This window comes from Aulostomus chinensis, chromosome 8 (assembly GCF_037954235.1).
Source record: "Aulostomus chinensis isolate RoL2024-O1b breed Wild chromosome 8, RoL_Achi_v1.0, whole genome shotgun sequence".
Lineage (NCBI taxonomy): Eukaryota > Metazoa > Chordata > Actinopteri > Syngnathiformes > Aulostomidae > Aulostomus > Aulostomus chinensis.
The window spans coordinates 17098829-17122904 of NC_141327.1; the positions used below are offsets into that span (position 1 = coordinate 17098829).

Consider the following 24076-nt stretch of genomic DNA (forward strand, 5'->3'; position numbering starts at 1 on the left):
CCATGCCGGTGGACATTTGGGGTCAAGCTCATAATTTGCAAGACATGTAAGGCCAAGTGGGAATTGGCCTAAGTTAGGTTTTATTTTGCACTGGGGTTTTCAAACTCTTGTACGCACAGAAAGTCCGCACAAGAGTTTTAGCATCCATGTCGAAGTGAAATGATTATTACAGTAACATCTGACACCGCATATTTCATGACAGCATACACTGGGCATACATGTGCTGCTCCAAACCGGAAGCTACTTAGTGGCCAGTTGTAGACATACCGCACTGATTTCTTTGCTTGGGCTGATGAAGAGGTGGAACTGTTACTGATAGCACATGTACATGACAGTCAAGGTGGCTGAATCATACTACAATGTTTTTGCTGGAGTTAATGGTCATGGGCACACAGAAAAGATTGGTATTGTGTTTAGTTGAAGGTGACTTCCTTCACTTCAGGCTTTGTAGTGTGGATGTGGGTGGCTTCACAGATTTTTGGATGGTGACTGAAACAACTTGTTGGGTAGTCCAGCATTTGCAGTTTTCTTGAGGTCTTCCCTTGTGATTTGGGTTAGATAATGTAATACCCACTGCTGCCCTTATCAAAGTCTAGCAGAGGATGGACGTGATGGCCGTAAGCAATGTGGTCATGCATGATGGAAATTCAGGGTGAAATTTAACACATTCATTGGATTTCCGCTAGCTGCATGGTGTGTGTGTATAAGTGTAATTGACGAAAGACTAGGGAGTCCAGGTTCACACCTGACTTAATCAAATTTTTGGTGTAATCCTTTAGCAAAATGTGAACACAACTTTTGAGAAAGCCCCACTGTTATAAGCATATTATCAAATGCATCTGCGATTGCCTGGACTGTGTACAAACCCAAAAACTGTTTCACATGTATGACAACTCTCTGCAGGGTAAAGTCCTCATGGATCCACTATGTACTTACTCTAAGAGACACTGGACTGACACTGCCAAATATCAGTGGTGAAGCTGACGAACATTAATATCTGTGGGAAGAAATAACAGGCCTTAATGTGCTTTTTCACAAAGCTTGGGTAGCACGATCTGTTTGATGTCATGGCTGCTTGGAATCTCAATCCTGTATTATAAAAAAATGACTGTGCCTGGTGATCAGCAGCAATGTACTGAGTAAGAACCTGGGCTACTGATTTCCAGAGACAACCCGCAGGCAACAAAAGTAGCACAGGCTCTTACCCAGTGCTTTGCTGCTGATTACGTGCCACTGTCTGCTGCTGCTAGCATTAGCAATGGCACAATCCTTGAACTCAGCATTGTATTGGTTCTTAACATCCATCCATCCATCCATTTTCTACTGCTTATCCTGTTAAGGGTTGCAGGGTGCTGGAGCCTATCCCAGCAGCCTTCAGGCAACAAATGGGGTTTACCCTGGACGGGTCATCAGTCCATCGCAGGGCCAACACATACAGACAACCATTTACACTCACAGCTATGCCCATGATCAATTTAGAGTATCCAATTAGCCTAGTCCCCATTTGATGTCTTTGGACTGTGGGAGGAAGCCGTAGTATCCAGAGAGAACCCATGCATGCACAGGGGGAACATGCAAACTCCACACAGGAAGACCCTGTGTTGAGCCGGGGCTCAAACCCGGAGCCTTCTTGCTGTGAGGTGACAGTGCTGACCACCGTGCCACCCTGGTTCTTAAGATGTTTAATCAGATTTCTCCTCTTTAATCAGCTAGTTTTTGCCCTTTCTCTTGACAACTTAGTAAAGCATAGTTTGCAGACAGCTTTTCTTTACATCTTCCTCTGTTTAAAACAATCTCCTAACTGTGGACATTGCACTTCCTCTGCAGCTTACCTGTTAAGTGGTTACGGTCAGGCTGCCGTAACATGGTATTAGGTGAGATGGTAATGGAGTCATTTTGTGATTATGCGTACTGGCGCAGTGTCTTGATTGATGCATCCCTGTTACAAATCGGCAGAAAAAGTAAAGGGGCTTTGCTGGTGTACCATTCAATGAGTGAGGCTTTTGTCATAGAAATGATACATCATGCACGGAGTTTCCCACTCTTGTTAAGGCACTTCATCACAGTGAACTCTAGTGCCCTGCCCAGCTTTTCAGACACTAAAAAAATCCTATGTTGACACAGGATGAGACTTAATATCTAGTTGAATGTACATTTTGAATTGACTCAACGGTCAAGGCTGTTGTAATGTTGTAACTTGACTCCAACCAATTCCTGTTCCAGGTTAGATTCTTGGTTAGTCTGTCACGCTGAAACATGCGGGTTTTTGTACCTGTGTTTGCTCGGCATTAGGGCCCATTCTAGCTTCCAGCAGACGTGGGTCTGAGCTCCCGCTGTGAGGGCTGCATGCCTGTGTTTTTCTCTCTCGTACGTCATCGTGCTGACAACGTCATCAGTACACATAAAAGTGCGCCGTGTCTCAAAATGCTGGTGATGTTCCCACAAATCAGTGTCCCGTGTGGTTCGAGAAATCTGCCGCTAGAAGACTCCTCAGTGCGAAAGGGGCTTATCACTAATAATTTTGAAAATTTTCACAGACATTTCATGGTCTCCATAGTTGACTGTGATTGCTCTTTGACTACAATACCAGAAGTTAATCAGGCGGTTCTTGTATGTTTTTGGGGTCCTGTTTGTGTTCACATTGCTAAAATGATATGGCCACAAGATGTGCAGCCCAGGGGATGGTGTAAGTGATCTGATTTCAGTTTGCAATGCATGTGTTCATACTGATAAGATTTTCCAATATACTTCAGCTGTTGTCTTCTATATGCCTCTGCCTGGCCTGACAGAGTTTTATTAAGGTGCGATCACTTTTGATTGCCATGTTATTCCTTGTGAAGTGGACTGCCAAGGGTATTAAACCATGTTACATGTGATGTTGATAAAATTTGTCTCTCTATGCCTTCTCTTGGGGCCCCATTGAAGGTGGCTATCAAGTGCTTCTGTAGCCTTCCTTCTCTGCTCATTGATTGTTGTTTGATTTTGATTTGTTTGTTTTTTCCAAAGATTGACTGTTTCAAACATCCATCCAGTTTCTTCTGCTTATCCCGATTAAGGGTCATGGAGAGGCATGGAGTAGCTTTCTGGCAAGAGGCAGGGTACACCCCGGACGGGTCGCCAGTCCATCGCAGGGACAACAAATTTAGACAGACAACCATTCACACTCATATTCATCAATTTAGAGTATCCAATTAGCCTATTGTCCATTTGCATGTCTTTGGACTGTGGGAGGAAGCCAGAGTACCCAGAGAGAACCCATGCAGACAGGCACAGGGAGAACATGCAGACTCCACACAGAAGATCCCATGCCCAAGCCGGGACTTGAACCCAGAACCTTCTTGCTGTGAGGTGACAGTGCTAACCACTGCACCACCATGCTGCCTCCTGTTCCAAACAATTAACCTTCATGTTTACTTTATTCACATGTGACCTGAACATGCAGTAAAATTAAAAAGAAGAAAAAAACAAAACCTTGGAGTACTCATCAGTCAGTTGATGAGGCTGTTTGTATGAGAGGAAAAACATATAAAATCCCCTCAACCAACTGTAGTTGTCTTCATATAGGACTTAGGTGTACCATGACCTGAATGATCAAGACTATTCACAGGCATATTGTCCCTCTTGTGGGAGTGAAATTTGTTTGTAACAGATCCAAACTCCCCAGAAACTGATGGTATACATTGAGGGTTATTCCCTGCTTTACTACAGATTTACCAAGGTATTAGGTAGTGAGGAGTTTTGAGGCAATTGGCACAGTGGTTCCCCAGTACAACATTTGTTTAGTAGCTTCAGGTAGCAACATTGGACAAAGGAGTTAACATTGATCTTTTGTGGCTGCTGGCAGTCATTGTGAGTTGTTTCCTTGGCATTTGGGGCTCTATTTGGGATCTCGGTCTGGGGAGTGAATATGGTAACAACTGCTCAAAAGTAGGACTCTGGTTTACCTCAAAGTTGATTCAGTACTGACAGTGTTAGAGTATAGGTAAAGTGCAACGAGTATTGGACTGGATGTGAGCTGCAACAAGGTGGGTAGCAGCATTCTGGACTGGTTGTATTTGAATGATCAAGTGTCAGAAGCAGGGCCTTCTGCAAGAAGTGAATTGCATGTTTTTCCTTGATGTTGCACTTAAGGCAAGGTGATATGTTGTATACTGTCCCATGGTAGAGAGTTTGCAATTGACTATACACATCAACCCAAGATTAGCTTTGTAAGACTTTTCTCTGTAAAGTTACCTACGACAGCAACAGATGGTTGGGATGGTTTAGTTGAAAGCTTGAGATTGAAGTTGAAAACCTACATATCGTCTAACCTGCGCTTCTCTCCTACTGGTCAGAACCCTTCTAACACCCACAACATCTGGTCTTTATCTGCACTGGGAAGGGTTTTGGTAGTTATTTATCGGTCCTAGCCAGCAGTGATTTTAACACAAAACCCAGAGGGAATGTGTTCATTTGAGACCTGCCTCTGACAGTTCTAATCTGGAACCCACAAATGTCTTGTAGCCTTGGTTTTGCTTGTTGCTTCCAATGATAACTTCTTTGACCTTAAGTAGTTTTGGCACAAAGTAGTCGTACAGATATATTGTAGTACCGCGAGTTAAAAAAAATAACGAAATTTTGTCCATGACCAAAAAATGTGCTTTCACTTGAGTCAGTGATTGTATTTTTGTTGCTTATTAAACCAATCCAACCTGAAGCTCACTTATTGGTCTCAGAAAGAACAACAAGTAGGTTGCTGGGCCTCTCCAGAAAACCAGTATATTTGCCCCCTCTCCTGTGCCTGACTAAAGTGCTCGCAAGTCGGCCCAGTACAGTGCCTCAGGCCCGCTAGAGAACTGAAACATCAGTCTGTCTGCAGTGTCTTATGGTTTCCAGAGTTTCATGTTTGCTTGTTATTGGAAATAGACGTAATACCGCAATAGCGCCCTCTACCACAAGGCATTGATAACACCAGTTGCTTGAAAATCTTGTTAATATCAAGGGAGCATTGTCTCTCAAATAATGGGAAAAATGTAATTAGTGGTGGTGAAAACCAACCTTGGCTAGGGTGTGATGTCTGGGCATGTGCAACAACAGATGGCTTATTGTCACATGCAACTCCACCATCATCAGGAAAATACACAAACCTTCGCACATGCAGATGCATTCAAGACCAACTGATCCAAGCTCTCTTAACTAAAAGGGTCTTTAATGTACAGTTGGTTTTGCCACCAACAAAATATGCCAACGCAAGCCCATTTTGACGATTGCTTTTGTTTAAATGATGTAATTTAAATTCCACCTGCCTGTGTTTAAATAGCGTCAGTCTGTACTGAGCTTGCAGAACTGACTGGAGCAAAAGATAGAGAAAATGGATTAATATTCAACTTGTCCACTCACAATGGGAAAGGTATTACTTGGGTTTTATCAACCAGAGTTAAAGGAAACCTACATATATGCAAGTATTTGCTATGAGAAAGGGGTACAACACATTTGCCAATGGCCAACAGAAGTCTGTTTGACAAGCTGTGGCAAAAATAGGTCAACGACACTGCATAAATTTAAGAAAGGCTGGGTTTGAAGTCATTTTCCCTACATATGTTCATGGGATTTTTTTCACGAAGTGCTGCAAATTGGCAAATTTATCTTCCTTACTTAAAAAATATTTCCATTTTGTATCATTAAAAGAACTCAAGGGAAATAAAAACAAAAATGGGAGAGAAACAAAACATATCTTTGGACTAATAACATAGCGTCAAATATGGGCAAAGTCTGCATAGTCCATGGTAAAAAAGGATTCCTTCTGCTGTAACTGCATAAAGCAGCTGCAGCCATTTTGTGCTGTAGCATTCACTGCAAGCAATCCATCAAAGGAAAGGAGTGGGGGTTGGGAAATGTCGAGTAGGCTAGCGTGTTGACTAATCTAAATCATCAAGCTCAAGTTAGTTTTTGCAGTTTGTTATGCCACTTTTCACAGAAATTCATAGAAAATTTCATAAAATTTCTTGTAGCTCCTCTGTACTTGAACCTAAGTGTGTGATATAAGCTGAAGGAAAAGGTTTAAAGAAATGGCTTTACCCTGGTCGAGAGCATGATTATTTTTCCTTCAGAGGGAAAATTTTGTAGAAGGGAAATACGCCATTTCTTTACTCAAACATAATTTGAAATTATTGCTAAAAAGACATATTATTTCACATATCTCAGTGTGAAGCGTTCTTTCACAGACGGGGTTGTTTTTGCTGTTTTCTTTCAAATACACCAACATAGTTTTTAACTTATGAGACAATTTGAGCAACATGCATTTTGACTACATAATGTCATTTTTCTCTTTAGCTCCCTTCCTTTTTTTTTTTTTTTTTTTTGCTGAAACACCCTTCTGCGTCAGTGGTTTAGTCCATCCTCGGCTGTAAAACTCCAAACTGGAGCAGACTGCTTGTGTGGGGGAGGGGTATTGCCGCTCTGTGTCAGGCAGTTGATTTTAGATCAGTCTGAGTGGCGCTAGCTATAGCTTACCAGATCATACATCAATTGTAGTTGCCTCAAGGCATTAGGGATAAAAGAATTTAACCAAAAATGGAGTAATTGCATTCACATACCTCACTTTTATATTAACCAAGGTTATTTTTATTTCTTTCTCTCAAAGGGAACGTCAGTGACCCTCATGTTAACTCAATGTTTGTTGTTTATTCTGTAGTTCTGGTCAACATTTGCTGCTTTCTCGCAGCAGCCGTGAAATGAGGCTTCTCAGTGGCGCATGGCTAAAGAATAATCACCATGTGCCTGATTCACACTAGAACTCCTGGTTCTGCCCACCCCCACCCTCTTGCTATTTTTCTTCCCTCTTTTCCTTCTACCCGTCTCCTGCTAGCCTTCATCAGTGAACAAAAAAGAGAAATCCAGATCACGCGTACTAACATTTGGCAGGCTAGGAAGCAATGCTTTTAGATTTTGAATTATTTAAAAAAATCACACAGGATTTGAAGAGGTATTTACTTTGATAGTATATTTTGCTAAGTTCAAATATTACTTGTAAATTGCTTACCTGGAACACTTTAATTTCACTGACAAATCTGATGCCTGTACTTGGGCAACCGATTAATGCATGTTGATGCTAGATTAAAAATAATTATATGACAGTAACACTTGAGGTTATTCACCTTCTTAAACATCTGCATACCCATATGACTGGATGGAAAATGAGACACAAATAGACATAGATGAATAAATGTCAGAGGAAAGCTTGATATTCAGCTGTTGCTTGGAATAAGTCAGTCTCAGCTCTGTCTGGTTTAGACTAGAAGGATAGCAGGTATAAGGCATAACCATCTGACCCTGTGGGAAAGCATGAAAACAGACGACTGTAGGTGGCAGATGATACCTATGGGGAAGATTTCAGTTCTCTGTCAGTTGTGAACAAAGGAAGTGGGAAGGAATGGTTGAGTCTGGATCCCTTCATGTGTTAATCTGTACATAATTAGTCAGTTAAACTGCCTTAGTGATACATGATCCATTCACAAGCTATTTTCTGTACTTTTAATGGTTTTTGTGGGAGGCAGGGGTATGCCCTTGGACAGGTTGTCAGTCGATGGCAGAGCTAACACATAGACAGGCAAGGTGTGACATTAACACCTCAGGGCAATCAAGAGTTTCCAGAAGACCTGACTTGCATGTCTTTGGACTGAGATTGGATACCAGACCTCCCTTAGGAAACATAGAAAGGGGAAGAACATAGCAACTCCTTTAAAATCTAGGCTGAATTTTATGGAGGACCTTATTCTTTCTTACAAAGAGACCACCTCTGGATTGTTTTCTTAACACAATCTCAGCTTTCAACAAGGGTTTCTTTTCAGTTAGCAAGAGAATATGAAAAGATGCCAAACTGTCAAATGCATTTGAGCATGTCACTGTAGTTTAACCATTGCACAAACAGCGAATATGATGGCATGTGAGTTGCGTCAATATTTTTATGGGATTGCAAAACAAGCATTGGTGATAAATTCCCATAAGAATGCTACCCAGAAGAAACATGCGATCTCTCCTTTAAATTTTGCTTATCCTCCTGGTGGGAAAAATAACAATAATTTTGTACATTACTACACATAAGTCTTACTTCCATTGATGGTGTGCTGCTACAATATAATAACATAGGATATGCTCTATATAGGAGGCTCAGGAGGCTCAGTGTGACTGCGCACAGCAGACCGGGTGGCCATTTTGAGTTTCAGTGATTCCAGATGCAGGCACTGTGTGGGGGAGGGGAGGATGGCGCTCTGTGCGCAGTAATGTTGGAATGCAGACTCTGCTCTCACTGCCTGACTTCTTTAGTCCACCGTTTTAGCTTCTGTAGAAATATCTAATGTCAACTGTTACAACAAAAATGTTAGTGATGTGTTTTAACATACATTCTCATAATATCCTTTGTGTCTGAATGTTGTGAGTCTGAGGCAGCTGAGTGTCAAATTTATGTTATTTTGTTTGAAGCATTTGCGGTAGCCTTCGGGAGAGGAAGGTTAATGTAGTTTTTTTGATTTTCCTTAATTATTTGTGAAGCCAGCTATCTCAAGTTAAACTCAGAACGTTTAACAATACATCTCTGAACCTGTAGGGTGAAAATTTTAAAGAAATGTGTTTTTCTCTTGAATTGTAGCTTATTGTGTTTGACATTGAGCCCATGACAGTTGGGCTGTAAACACTGAAAAACAAATTATGATTTACAGCTGATCACTTTGGCAGAAGTAACCTTATTTGAAAGATTTTGATTAAATATAATGTCAATGATTATGTTTCTGTCAGTTTTTCCTTCATAACCCAGGTAGAGATTTCTGCAGATACACAGAACGTTTTTTTCCTGGTTAGGAGGCGGAGTTTTTTAAATGATCTGCTCCTGCCTGTGCCCAGCATGCTCCTCGCAGCAGCGCTGGTGGCCATTTTGAGTTTCTGCAATTTCAGAGGGGGATGGGCAAAGAACGCACAGAGAGGTGGTTTTTACTCTCTCAGCAAGGACTATTGATGAAGACAAACAAGATTTTAAAAACAGATAGTAATCACAAACTACATTTCCAGTAATCTTCCTTTATGTATGTATGTATACTTAATATATTTCTGTCAACTCAAAGTCTCAACTTTAAGATCCGGAAATAACCTCAAATAAATTATTTTGCACAGAAACCACTGTTGCTGACTTCATTAAGAAAGATAATCTAATGAGTATATACAAACACACTTTTAAATTGAAGTTCTTTGTTGCTCTTAAGTTGATGTCACCCCTGTATTGGAATGGTTCAGTCCGTTCAACAACAGCCCTCCCAGGCTGGGGGAGAGGCTGGGCAGATGGAGGCTGCTTTTAGTGTTTCAGGCTGTGCTCTAATTTCTTGCCTTGCATGGCTAGCATGGGACTTTGGCTGAAAAGTGTTATTTTTTTCCTTGAGAATGTAAAGAAACCTTAATCAAAAAAACAGTTTTTACTGAGATATTATTTAAAGCTCCCATGTGCTATTTTATCACGAGATAAAATAATCATTTTCTTTACAATGCGTTTATTTGGCTTATATCGACTGGTATTTTGTAATAATTGCAAATGTTCAGTATCCAGCATTAGTTTATTATATTGTCTAAACTCAAAAGAAATTTCATTGCCCCTGTTTATAAAATTTGTAATTGGTATTTTTGTTGTTTTAATTACTTGGATACTTTATTCTGTATGTATTTTTAATTACCCACCCTTGCAACCTGGCCCCCGCCAACTGAATGGTTTAGTCCATGTGTGATAAGGAGAGGCTGCTCTAGTGAGAGGAAGAAAGAACGTGTACGTGTGTGTGTGTGTGTGTGTGTGAGTGAGAGAGAGAGACAGAGAGCAGTAGAGCTGGGGAAGGGAAGCAGCTGCTTAAAGGTTGAGTGTGTGGTGGATGTGCAATTTAGCGCTGGCTTTGCACTGCTAGCTAGTCTCGATACTGTTGTCTGCTATATGTTTTTAGAGGTCATTGGTTAGTACCTTGTACAATAAGATTTTCTAATTCTTGGTGAGCGATACGTGGGCACAGTTGCTTTAAAAAATGTTGCTCTTCAATTACATGGTACAGTCTGAAATAGGCTCCTCCCCTTTGCTTTCTGTGCGTTATCTGGCCCTTAGCCATGTGGCATGTTTTTCAGCAAAATCTTAGTATGACCTGTAACGATCAGCCTCTCTCTCTGTTCCTGTGGTAAAATGTGAAAGAATTTGTTTTGTTCATAAAAATGTTGAACCTTTTGCATTTTTGCTGTCTTTTTTATAAATTTCTTCTGTTCTGTGAACCAGTCTGTGTAAGCGATGGAGAGAGTACTGCAAACTATATATTTGATGCAATGTGCTTTTTTTTTTCAGTGTGGGTGGGGGTCTGGTTCTCTCTGTTGTTTTTTCTGCATTCAGACAGTGTTTGCTGAGTACTGATCTGTTCTGTTTTGAAAGTGGAAACATGGTGGAACTAAAACAGAAGACATTCTTGAGTAACCCACTCTGCAGGGGCGAGGAGGATGTCATTTGGTAAACAGTACAAAGAAATGAAACATCACAAGCAAGACCCAATTGAAGCAGCGAACATGGAACAGCTCAGGTTACCCATGAAAGGAAGGGCCATCAAGGCCAGAGGGGAATGTATACGATTTCTAATAGTTCAGGATTTAAACACAATTGAGCTTGTGTTTCTGAGCCATACCCCTAAAAGTAACACTGTCAAGATCTATCAATTGCATTTCACTTGATGCAAAGAGGTTCAGAATTATTATTATTAAGTCTCATCATTAGATTCCTCTAATAGATGCATTTTCCCTGATGCCAGGATGGTGCTCAGTCAAGACTTAGCATTAATATGTGCTCACATCTGGGATAGTTTACAACCTGAGTAAGGTCCTCAATAGACCGCAGTGGTTGAATTATCTGAGGTATAAGAATGGGAGATGCTAACTCAGTTCTCTGCTTAATGGTAGTGACTGCTCGGTTTATTGGACATAGTGACTCCAGTGAGGATATTGTGTATGCACGCTCTTCGGATCCAACATGTGAAAGACTAAGTAGAAATGCCAGTGGAGGAAACATCTTTTTCATTTGAAGGACTTATTATGATGAAAATAAATTTGTCAACTGCAGCCTCAAATGCTTCCTTAAAGCTGTTATATGACATGAGTGGACTAAAAAAAGCATTCAAGATTTCCAGGTTGTAAATGCGCTATCGGGCTACAATATACGAAGGTCAAGTAAAGGACTTGAGTTGCATTAGTATTGTCCTTGTGCTTTATTCATCTTTTGTGTTACACTATTGTTCTTTACCTTTATTTATCTTACTTAACATTATATTTTGTAAAGGACATTCCCCCCCCCCTTCCCTCTGTCAGAATGGTTTGGCCCTGCTGGCTGTTGATTTCCATACTGTGAACTACTTTGTGCTAGAGTTGGGGGATGGGCGTTGCTAAGCAACTGCCTGTGCAGTTTACTTCCCCTCTGTCTGTGCGCTGCTAGCTAGGGTTGCAGTTGACAAACACTACGTTGTACCTTCATATGATATAGACATACAATTTTTTATGTGTGTATTGTAGTCTCCATGTTGCATAACCTGCACATGTGTTGTCAGAAATAAATATTTGATATGTAGTGTTATTTCTTTTTTTAAGTTTTACAGATTTCTCCCTCTGAGTTATGACTTTTACATCAATCATTGAAATGGCATGTACTATCGAGTAAGTTAGACCACACATTCTACTATAGGACACACCCCTGCAAGGAACAAGATAGACTAGTCCAAAAAGAGCCCCTCCTCCTTTCTCTTATGTTCCCCTGCTGGCCTCTCAGTCATTCCCTGCTCCCACAATCACACAATACATGGAAGGCCTCAATCCTGCTAAAATCCTGCTCCCACACATCCTGCTAAAGGTTGACAATTCTTTGTTTTTAAAGCATGTTTATTGTTTACTATCTCTCTATATATCATTTAAGTCAACTCTTTATTTCGTATTGTGGTTTCATAATCGTAACAAGATTAGCTATCTGTTGATACTATGCTAGTCCAAGAACGTGGGCTTAAGTAATGCTTTTTTTTACAATTAACATACATTTTGTAAATTCTATGTTACATTGTAACATTTGCTGTAATTTTGATTAACCTAATCAAATGGATCAGTAGTTTTGATGGAGACACTTAATCTGCGGTACGGAGTACGCGACTACGAATACATACTTTCTCGAAAGTAAATTCTCTTTCCTCCCTTCACACAGGTATAGAGAACATTTTATTTTATATATGCGTCAGTCCGAGGGCGGCATGGCTGGGAGGTAGAGTGGCCGTCTAGACACCGAAGGGTCACTGGTTCAATCCTCGCTTCCCCGGTGACCATGTACCTTGCCTCTTGCCCAATGTTAGCTGGGATAGGCTCCAGCGCCCCTGTGACCCAATATATTCTATTCTGCTTCCATATAAGCGGAATAGAAAAGGGATGGATGGATGGATTGACAAATGCTTCAGTCCTGCATGTTTATGTTGTCTGTCTATATTTTTCAGTTCATTGTTGTTGGTTTTTTTTTTTTTTTGTTTTTTTTTTTTTACAAAATTACATTTTTCAAAGTAGGACTAACACACCTAGATAATGCAGAGGTAATCAAAATACTCAGGCACACATACGGTTTAATCTGCCATAAATTGGCCCTGTATTCTGTCTATGTTTTGTAGTCCTCAATGCGCTGTTAATCCCAGAAGGCTAACATTGCATGGTCAAGCAGGCAATCATCTTGTTTGCTGAAAACGGCGCATTTCTGGGCAGACCAGGGGACAAATATCGTCTCAGCTTATGGAGTTGTTTGTATTTCAACTTGCTAACTTGTTTGTTACATAAGAAAGAAAGAAAGTCTAATTGCGACCAGCTGGTTTTGACACATAGCACCTCCCATTGTTCTGGAGGTGGACAAACTGAGGCGAACAAATAGATTCTTCAATGTTCATGCATACTGAGAGAACAAAAGTAGGCTAATTAAATAGTGTTATTGAACTCTAAATATGCATAGCTTAACTGCATATAAATGGAGTGACTGGGGTAAGGGCAAAGTTCTGAGAGTAGAAAATACTTAAGAAAAAAGTTGCGAAACTTTTAAATCATTCAGAGTATATAGTTGTTATTGCATTACAACTAGGATTATATAAAAAAATTTCAAAATTGGCATTGAATTGCTATTGGTATAGTTACATATAGAGACCATTTTTTTTTAGTTCATCTTGCGAATTTTTTGGGTTGTGCATCAATTCAAATTTTGTTGTCAGCATATTTGATATTGTTTAGGATGTGATGGTGGTCATTTTAAGTGTTGTTTTTCAGTGTTTACATAGCTCTCCGTACGTTAGGAAATTTATACATTTTTTAACGGTGCTTCTGTTCTAGACTCCTATGAAATATTGCGACACAATATTTAAAGTGTACCCCCCCCCTTAACTAAATTATTCATATGGACCGCATCACATAATACAAGTATGACATGTGTCAGTCAGTACTATCTGTTGCACATGAGGACATTGACCTTTGAAACATCCGTTATGTGTACCACAAATACTAGATTGAAATTAACGTTTTCGTGTGCTTATCCAGTTTTTGAGATGAGATACAAGTGTGGTCAGAAAAAGTTGATTTTTGTGACGTAACTTGAGGTGCACATTTACTGCCACACCCAGTCTGTGCATGTTCATTTGATAATGACTGCATTTCTCTCGAGTCAGGTTGAGCAGAGGAATTGGGTATATAGCTTCACATTGCCTAATATCTAAATATGGACTGATTTAGTTAGGTCACTTCTGACAGGAAAAATAATATCTAGACTGAGTTCTTATTTTTTTCACTGTTTTTATGCCTGATATATGTAACAAAAATTACAGCACAGTGCAAGTGGTTAGGGATTAGCTGTAAAAATTGATGTTTGTACAAATGATGGTTATTTGAGGAATTTTCAATCATGTTTCACGTAGTCAAGAACTTGTGAATTCATGCAATTTATCTTGTGTTTCCTTTGCTAACTTGATGAAATCTCAGACTCAAGCTAAAATTCTTCTCGGTGTTGCAGTGTTGTTGCTGCAACCTGATATATCTGATGGAGAAATCCTCTTCCGCTAGCTACTGAGAGCTCTCTCTGGCAGCAAACAGCAGAGCTGACGGCCATTTTGAGTTTCTGCACTATATCCAGGCGCAGTAAATGAAGCCGTAGGATGGGGGGAGGGGGATATTGTGCTCTGCGCAGTGTGTAATAACATTGGAATGTGAAGTGTACCAATGATCGTGCTCACAATTCACATCGCTCTCTATTTGTTCATGACATCATTTTTGATTATGTTTTTTTGGAGGGAAGTTAAAATTTTAAGCCTTGATTGTGAAATATTATTTACCTATTTAAACAATTGTACTTTAGAGTCATTTCAGGAAGTAGTCTTGCTGATACATGAAAGCTGAGGTACAAAGTTTTCAGTGTTGTGTTTAAGTGGCAGTGTCTCAGTATGCTGCTTTGGTTTACAGTGTGAAGTATACTGTATATGTAGGCAAGTTCAGTGCGTGTTGCTTTTGTCCACACACATGACAGTCTGCAAAGTGGAAAAGTACACATGGCCCAAAGTTTCAGTCAGGACAACAAGGCCTTTTCAGGTGGCTTTGGAGCAGGAGTCTTGCAAGTCTGCACTGCAGTATAGCTAACCAACGTTACATTACAAAACTAAGTCAGGTTATTTCTCTCACCATACAAGATGTAATTACTAGAGATTGGCATTATGTCTGCTGAAACTAGCTTGCCAGAGCTCTATTAAAATGCAGTGTCTGTCACTTGAATATGCTTTTTCTTTATAACATTACGAACACATGAACACATACTGCTTTATTGCATACGCTACACATTGACAAAAAAAAATACAAACCCCTCTGATGGATGTGCTGTAAGAGTTCACATTCCCAAGGAGAATGGGTTTGTAAAGTGTTTAGAATCTGAAGCCATTTTCCTACTGGCCAAGAAACTCGTTGGCATCTTGCTTTGTCAATAGAAAAGGGTTAATTGGTAGTCCTGATTCCAAAAACTATGCAGTAGACATGAGCATTTAGCTGCTTGGATCGGATTTGGTGTGAACTCACAACCCAATTAAATGTTGTAATTGGCCACATGTCAAGCCTACCAGTCTGCACTAAGAAGAATGTCTAACATATACCCCTTTAACAATGAAACGTGCGGATCAAAGCGGGTTTTTGTACCCGCGTTTGCTCAGCATTAGGGGGCATTCAAGCTTCCAGCAGACGCGGGTCTGAATTCCCGCTGTGAGGGCTGCATGCCTGTGTTTTTCTCTCTCGTACGTCATCGCACTGACTATGTCATCGCACTGACTACGTCATTGTTATGCATGAAAGTGCGCCGTGTCTCAAAATGCCAGTGACATTCCCATAAATCACCGTGTTCCTTACGGTTCCAGAAATCTGCCACCAGATCTCTTCTTCATCATGGATGATGAGCAGCTTGCAGTCTTCACGATCTTGCCAGTGCGCTGCCATGATCGATAAAAAAGATGTGCAAGATCAATATACAAGTTGTTGTTTATAAACACGGTCGCGCCTGCGCAGTTCACGTTAGGGTTCCCCGATTGGTGGGAGTTCCCAAGCATAGATTAATTCATGTAAGATCATACACGTCATATGTTTGAAAAAGAAGGAGTGAAATAGAATCGGGGACATCAACAGGAAGACTGATCTTATGGCAGAGGCCAAAACTTTATTGAGAGATGAGTAAGCATCTCTCACAGCGCAGCCCAATTTTTAAAATTTTTTGTTTTTCCCGGAGCTTCCATAATGACAGCTTGACAGGCGGTACAGTGACAAAATCAGAATGCGATGGGAAGGTCGCGGGAAACCTGAGACAATGCGGGTTGCGTTTTTCACACTTCAGGCGAGGCCGAGGCTAGCTGCTAAACACCCGGGTCACTTAGAGGGTCGGTGGACTCGGGTCGAAATGTAGAGTCGACCCTTTCAGGCTGCCCATGTTCATCCGCGTTTTTGGTGCAGTGTGAAAGGGGTTACAGAGGAAAAGGAAGCTTGTTGCCTTTGCCAGTAACGTCTTGCATCTTTTTGTCACTTTGACTATCAATTCAGTCTGTCTGCGTTCAAGCAGCGCTGCTACATCGTGGAGTTGGTGTTGTTTGAGAAATGTACCTGAGCAAAAGATATAAAATATTTACCATCAAAATATTGCCATTGTTATCTATACTACTTTCTACGCTGTTGTTTGTTGATGCTGTTTTTGGGGTACAATGACTGAAATGAATAAAACAACAAAATAGGCAATTCCTTTTCTGCTAACAAAGAAAAAGGGATTAGTTTTAACTCTTTTAGCTAGTCCATTTGGGTACACGCATGTTACTTGGCCTGTGTAGTGGTTTGCAAGGCATGTGTCAATATTATGATTCTTAGTATGTCATCCTCTGTTAAGTTTCTCCTTCCGAACTCTTTGTTTAAGTTACAGTTTAAATGATGGAGAAAGTATTTAAATGATGAGGAGTTTTTGATTTAAAACTGACTAAAAAATACATTTGCTTGTCTTTTTAGGTTTTTGAGGAACTCTGGGGTAAATCCATGACCAGGGACCTTTTGTCTTGAAGGTGAGCTTTACCGCTCACGCACACACACGCATGCACACACACACACACACACACACGCATGCACGCACACATATACATATATATAATTTTTTTTTCTCATCTAAGCTCAGTCTCCTACAGCACATGCATTTCTAATTGTGTCTATACTGTGGATCAGTTTAAATCCCCCTTATATATTCAGTATGTGTACGTTAAATGCATATACATGAAGCGGACACAGTTAAAATTTGACACCTAGCCCAAGAAATACAGTGTTTAAACACTAAAAACCGTACGGAAAATCCTTCAGGTTTTGCATAACCTCTTTGCTGCTGCCAGCACAGCCTCAGTTTGTTCATTCTGATTCGCTGAGGTTTGAACCAATAGGAAGGTGGGGGGATGGGAGGAAGGTTGGGTTGCTGCTGTTGTTAACGTCAATGTCATTTCTGTCCACTGGATTGGAGCTTAATGTAAATATGGAATCTATAGGTCGAACAGCAAAATAGGGCAGGAGGAATTTGTCTGAACAGGTAAAGCCTGGCTGACTGTAACCAAAGGGTTCCTGGCAGATTGAGCTTTACTTTTCACTGTTGTCACTTGCCACAGGGCAGATACAGTAGGGTGTTAACAGATTGATCCCCAGAAAACCATTGCAGCTCTGAGTCAGATTTCTAGAGAGCAACAGGCTATCGGAACCATCCAGTTTGGTATGCTGATCTGTGAAAGAACTTTCTGGAAAAGAACAAACATGAAATCCATAGGGCTCTAGAGTGACCTCTAGTGTTTCCTCTCACAAGCTGCAACCATTTCTTCACTATGCAGAGCGTAAAGATCAGAGCTTTTCAGGGTCATCAACTGACCACTGCTGATGGCATCTAATCTCTCAATGTCCCTTCACAGGCAGAAATGGAAGTTTTTGTGACAGAGGAGAAGAAGAAGATTTTCCGTGCTAGGAAAACCATGAAGATTAGTGACCGTCAGCAACTGGAAGCTCTTCACAGCACTCTCCTGACAGCTGCTCCAAGCGTGTCTGAACCATCTCCACCACCAATAATGAATGGCACGCACAAAGAGGATGGACAAAAAGTTGGGGACAGTGAGCAAAACAGCAACTTGGACTCAAACTCCCCCCGTGCCGCATCACCTGCCTCTCCAACTTCTCTGAGCTCACCGTCTCCCTTCCTGTCCCTGAATTTGTCCCCCTCTCCTGTCTCTTCACAAAGTCCAAAAGAAAAGGAAGAATGTGCTACATCTCCCACCTCACCATTCCACTCTCTCAACTTTGAACTTAAAAAGATGGAAGAGGAGGAAGAGGAAAAGAAAGGGATTTCCTCATCAAAAGACTCCCCTTCTCCAGCATCAGCAGAGTCCAAGGAACAGGAGGACAGTGATACCAAGATGAATCCAGAGGTGGAACAGACTGAGGTAAATGCACAGAATTTGGTACCTGGGGTTTATATTGAAGTGGTTCAGTGACTGAGGGTCATAGGGGAACTAACTTTTGATGTAATTGGGAGTCCGCAAAATTCAATCATGTTTCTCTTCCTCAGGAGGACCAGACCGTAACAAAGGAAATAGCTGTGGATTTGGCGAAGGATTCAGATAAAGGTTCAGTTCCATGTTCACCTGTGCCACCCCAAGTATCTGATTGCACAGAACCGTTGGAAACAGACAGTGACACTACAAACGCCAATGACACAGAGCCCCCTACTGCCAAAACAAAAGATGAAAGGTCTCCTTCCCCTAAATCAACTACTGATTCATCTCCTCCTTGTCCTCCCTCTTCTTCTGATCTAAATAAAGAAAAAGAAATTGTGGCTGAGGACATAAAAGAGGAGGAGCCTGACGAAGCGGACATGAAGACAGACTTAACTAAAGAGGAAAAGATGGAGGTGGATTCAGTGAAAATGGAGCCCAAAAAGGAAAAGACTGAAGTTGGACAAATCACAAAGCCATCCCGCCCATCATCCACTCCACCATCTAATACAGGTATGAGAGAGGAGATAGTAATTTTACATTGTTTAAGTTTAGCTTAAACATAGAATAACTATAAATATAATCATTCATGGATCACATATGTACCACAAAGCACTTCACTGTAAATGTAATTAATATGCAGCAGAGTCTATTGTTCATGGTCATGATAGAATGGAACCACCCACTGACATTAAAAGGACACAAGCTGAGCCAACATACATTAGATATACATGCAAATAACTGCTATCACAGACTAGCCGGCAGACATTCAGCACCACTCAGAAAAATGATAGAATATTAACTCTGATTTGTGTCAATAATGAACAAACCCAATAGTGCAGACACTTTTGATTCCCTTTTAAAATAGATGAAAATCAGTGCTGTGCTGGCAGTTGTGTCCTCAAGGGTTAAGTTCCAGAAACTGCGGATCCATAAGTTTTCATAATACAGCTCTGCTACATCGTTTCAGAAACTCTACCCCTTCACACACCACATCTACTGTCAGTCCCAAATGCCCAAATCCATGGTGATCCTCCAGAGTCTCAGAAGACTTTATAAAACTGGTTTTGACATGCAAAATGAAGTTCCACTTTAAGTATTTTCAAAGGAAAATCTGTTACTCTGTAACACAAATAAATCTAATGAGGATCATAACATCACTTTCAGGGGCATGAAATGTGTATCAGGCAACTTAGATTGAGTAGGTAAGGTAGTAAGTTTTGGAGTGTTACACTTTAAGGCCAGAAAGTGCTTCCTGAAATGTCATCTGCTTAACATGGGTTGTGTACGGTTAAAGTAGAAAAGCACATGGGCCTGTTTCTACGTAGCATTTCCTTTTCATGTCCCCCATGAAGAGAGAGCATTTGCAGCTGTTTGCCATTGCCTCAAGGACAAAAAGTAGGCCCATCATCTTTTTTTGATCAGTGTTCCGCCTTCTTATGTGACCACTCCAAGCTCTTCGTGTTGAGAATGTATTCAGGGTTGTGACTCGTCATTCTGGTAATGGACCAAAAAAACAAAACATGAGAAGAAAACCTTGTGCCGTAACATGCATAATGCAGTATATATTCAAAGTGAGAAGCGTGCTCTTACTGTACTAGTTTAACCACATTATTTGTCTTAAGTAAGCAAATAGAGGAAAACAGAGCCACTGTGCAGTTATCGTCCTGGGTGTAATCAGCCCTCATAATTAACCTTCAGTCACATAACCATTACCTAGAAAGTGTCAGTCCATCTCATTTTAGATATTGTAACAGAGGAGAACATTGTCTAAGCAGAGGTTCTTGTGAGAAATGTTGGTATGAGAGAACTAAAAACAAAGAGAGTGTGGTAGAAGTTGGAGCAGAGAGAAAGACTGAAACATACACACACACATCCTAGGTTTTTTTCTCCTCTATCAACAGCAGTTGTCAATATGTCCTAAGTTGAGAAATACAAAACTCATGCCATCTCCCAGCACTGTAGCACTCTCTAGCAGGGTCGTAGCCCTTCTTTTCAAGGAAAAATTATGTGCGGGCAAAGACTCAGTCTTTTTGATTTCAGACCAGATAATGGAACAGTTGATTTTGAATAAAGTTTTTTTGATTTTTTTTTTTGACGAGTACATTTGCATCTGTTTTTCTGTGACATCAGGAGCCTGTAGGCAGAGGCAAGAATTCCTTCAAAGCTAGTGTTGTACTGAGTTCTGTTAGGCCTTTCTCCAACTGAGTAACATTCCATGATGACTTATCATACTTTGTTTACATGATGAATGGTACAAGGTAGTAGCCAGTCTTTGTTTTTGTTCTCCAACCAGTGCATGAAGAGAGGAGCTCCACTTCTGGACTCAAGCGCACTTTATCAGAAGGTTTTGACAAAGATGGACAAACTGTGAAAAGAGAGGGGAAAAGACCCAAGATGGAGCGTGAAGAGCTTGAGGCACAGCTGGAACTTAAAATTACTGCAAAAGCTGGCAGTCACCACAAGCTTGAACAGGTTGGTATACAACTTTTCTAGCCTGGTGAGACCATCCGTTTGTGACAAGCTCTAGAGCTGATGTCTGAAGCTATGTCTGGAACCCCTTCCAGCTAGAAGCTCTGAGAAATTAGAAAGATATTGAGTCAATCAGAACTGGGGTCAAGCTGGTCCTCTGCCTCCCAACAGTAATGTAGTTCCTGGTTGGTTCTTATAGTTGACGATGCTGCTGGCAAAACAGTAGTAGACAATAGCATCGCTTAAAGCAGCAAGTGGTAATATTAACGTTAGCAGAATAAACTGCTGTAAGTGGAATTATTGCAGAAATGGACTCAAAAACAGCTATTAAACAATGACAGTAAAATAACAGATTCTTGACTGAAAAAGACATTTACATTACATCAGTCCTCTGACTGGTTTTAACATATAATGGCGTCACATGTTTGTTTTAAAGCTCTACGAGCTTGTATGTCAAGAAAAGTACTCCACACTTTAATGGGACTGAGACTATATATAATATCTGTTGTCTGTCTGTATATATATGTATGTATGTATAAATATGTGTGTGTATGTGTATATACATGTATGTGTACATATATGTGTATATACATGTATGTGTACATATATGTGTATATACATGTATGTGTACATATATGTGTATATACATGTATGTGTACATATATGTGTATATACATGTATGTGTACATATATATATATATGTGTACATACATGTATGTGTACATATATATATGTGTACATACATGTATGTGTACATATATGTATGTGTACATATATGTATGTGTACATATATGTATGTGTACATATGTATGTGTACATATGTATGTGTACATATATGTATGTGTACATATGTATGTGTACATATATGTATGTGTACATATATGTATGTGTACATATATATGTGTGTACATATATATACGTATATACGTGTATATATATGTATATGTGTGTTTATATATATACGTGTGTGTATATATGTGTGTGTACATATATGTATATACGTATATATATATATATATATATAGATAGATATATATAGATAGATATACATACACATATACATGTGTATATATACACATGTATGTATATGTGTATAACTTCAGAGCTTGTAAGATACAGACGTCTCACCAGGTTACAGCTACCCTGCTGCATTTTTCCTCAACATGCAAACCAATTAAATTCTGTTGCCAGAAGATATGGAAAATTAAATTTCTTTTCCTTTATTTGATGTTTCTTCAGATTGTGCAGCAGCTAGTGGATAAACGATTGAGGGTGTTGGAGTTGACCATCTTTGAGAAGCATTTTTTGGAGCTGAAGGGCAGAGTAGACAAAATCGACTGTGCTACTAAACACCAATCCGCCATTAACACACTCCAAGTAAGTAGACTTGAACAGCATTTTTCTTAGGACCTCTTGCAGCATTGTAAAATGCCCTTCTGTTGATCATCATTTAGTGAAGGAGCTGCTGAAACTCTTAACCAAATGGCACACTTTTCAAGTCCACATCCCTCTCTTCCATTTTCTAGGCCAAGATAGCCCGACTAGCCAAAAAGTTTGGAGAGGCCAATCAGGCTTCAGAGAACAAAAGGAAACAGGAGGTAAGAAATTGTTTTCCTTCTGTTCATTTCTAACAACTGTGGCATGGATGTGACTCTAACTGAAAATATTCTGATGGCATCCTGTCTTGTTTTCTGCAGGCGCTTGCTGCTGGAGCTGCTGGCGCTGCTGCTGCTGCTGCTGCTGCTGCTGCTGCTGCTGCTTCTGCTACTGTTACTACTGCTGCCAAGACTTCAGCTGTTGCAAACAACCCTCAAGCTCAGCGGTAAGTGTGTCCATTCACAGAGCAGCTTCTTATCTAGAGCGCTGATATAGTGAGTTAGGAGTATCTCAAGGTTTTGGAAGCAATTCAGTCTTTGCTACAAGCTCACGTTTGCCACAGTATTTCATAATTTGACTAAAATGTTCTGACCTGAAACTATTCACAGCACAAATGTATATTAACCTGTTATTTTTTTAATCATACAGCAGACTTTGCACTTTGTTATTTTGCATGTATATTTGTATGAACGTGACAATACCGGACTGAAGCCAGTTCTACACATGGAGTCGTTCACAGCGTGAATAGCTGACATTGTCCCGGGTTGCTATCTGTAACCTCTAGAGGCTGAATTTTAAACTAATGGACAGAAAAAAGAACCCTTACTTCCTCCAAATCCATATCTTTTGGAAACCAAGATTCCATGTCCCTTGTTCGGTTTGTCCGGATCAACTTTTTTAAACACTTTACTTAACTCCAAATATTTCTTAAGACTGGTTTGGAATAAAGAAACACACGTCCCAGTCTGTGTTTTCACCTGCAAAGTAACCCCGCATGGGTCCAGGTCCTGAGTCTTGTGACGTTCTACAATGTCAAGCCTGAGCATTTCTTCAGGCAGTGCAGAGTGTAGTTAAAACTGCACCTCTCCTCTCAACAGCGTGCTCCGTCGGCAGACAGTAGAGCCGCAGCCTGAAGTGCCCAGAGAGGGAGTGGCGCCCTCTGATGGGAAGACTCCTGCACTCTCTGTCAAGAAGGAGAAGGAAAAAGACGAAATGGAAGAGAAAGAGAAAGAAAAAGAGAAAGATATGTCACGCCACATTGCCTTGGCAAACAAACTGGCAGAATACAGTGAAGGAAAATGCAGAGCAGATGTTAAACTCCGCACGATCAACTCCCACTTGGAGAAAGTGCTGTACGTCAACTGCAAGAGAAGCTCAGGGATTCCCAGGGCCGACCGCTACGCATCATACATATTCCGCTACTTGGTCCCCTATGATGTCTACTGTGACTGGGTTGCAAGGGTCAACTATGTTGGATTAATGGGCAAGGAAGCACTGCCCTTAAATTTAAGGAGGACAATGAAGATGTACATTGAGCATAGATTCCCTGAACTGTCCTGTGACAGCTGGAGAGAGATTCGTGATGCCATCAATGAAATACTGCGAGTGAAGAGAAGACCGGAATTTTTTCGCGAATATGAAGAAAGAACTGCTGCGTCATTTTGACCAATTTATGTTACAGGAACAGAAGCATACTGGGACAATTGTCATTGCGTCATTGACTTTAACACTGTGTAAATATTATCATTGCACATAGATTCACGTCAGTGTTCATTGAAATTAATTTCATATTGAAAGGAATATTAATCCTGGTGACTCATACACAAAATATTGTGGAATTGGTACCACACATGACACTATATTTACATGCTGACATGCTTTTATGAAACATGTACTTCAATTATGCAGTTGAATATTATTGTTCAAAGGAATTGAAATAAACAAAAGGCTAGAACCTAAACGCAAACAGTCGTGTCTCTGTTGTAGACATAAAAAAAAAGTCTAAGCGTAAGCGATCTTTCTAAACAGGACGGTCCGGACCTCCATGGAGGTAAAGCAGACTCCAGCAACTCTTTCATCATCCAGCACAGTTGGTGAGTTGCAACATCTTTCAGTTACATTTACATTTGATCCTTATTTCAGATGAGATGATATTCAGGAAA

The 24076-nt window shown here is 40.4% G+C and overlaps 1 protein-coding gene across 4 annotated transcripts in view; it reads left to right on the plus strand.

Annotated features, from left to right (window-relative positions):
- atf7ip (activating transcription factor 7 interacting protein) overlaps positions 1-24076 on the plus strand; it is a 36933-nt gene that overhangs the window by 6222 nt on the left and 6635 nt on the right. Inside the window, exons 2-10 of one of the 4 annotated variants that reach the window (XM_086211328.1) lie at positions 16558-16610; positions 17490-18014; positions 18140-18578; positions 20362-20540; positions 21777-21914; positions 22064-22135; positions 22235-22359; positions 23012-23057; positions 23941-24007. In XM_086211328.1, the coding sequence (XP_086067454.1) occupies positions 17496-18014; positions 18140-18578; positions 20362-20540; positions 21777-21914; positions 22064-22135; positions 22235-22359; positions 23012-23057; positions 23941-24007 (1585 nt within the window). In that variant the 5' untranslated portion in view covers positions 16558-16610; positions 17490-17495. Of the gene's footprint in view, positions 1-11795; positions 11882-16557; positions 16611-17489; positions 18015-18139; positions 18579-20361; positions 20541-21776; positions 21915-22063; positions 22136-22234; positions 22360-23011; positions 23058-23940; positions 24008-24076 lie in introns of those variants that run through there. The other 3 variants (XM_086211327.1, XM_086211326.1, XM_086211325.1) reach the window with 3 other exon arrangements.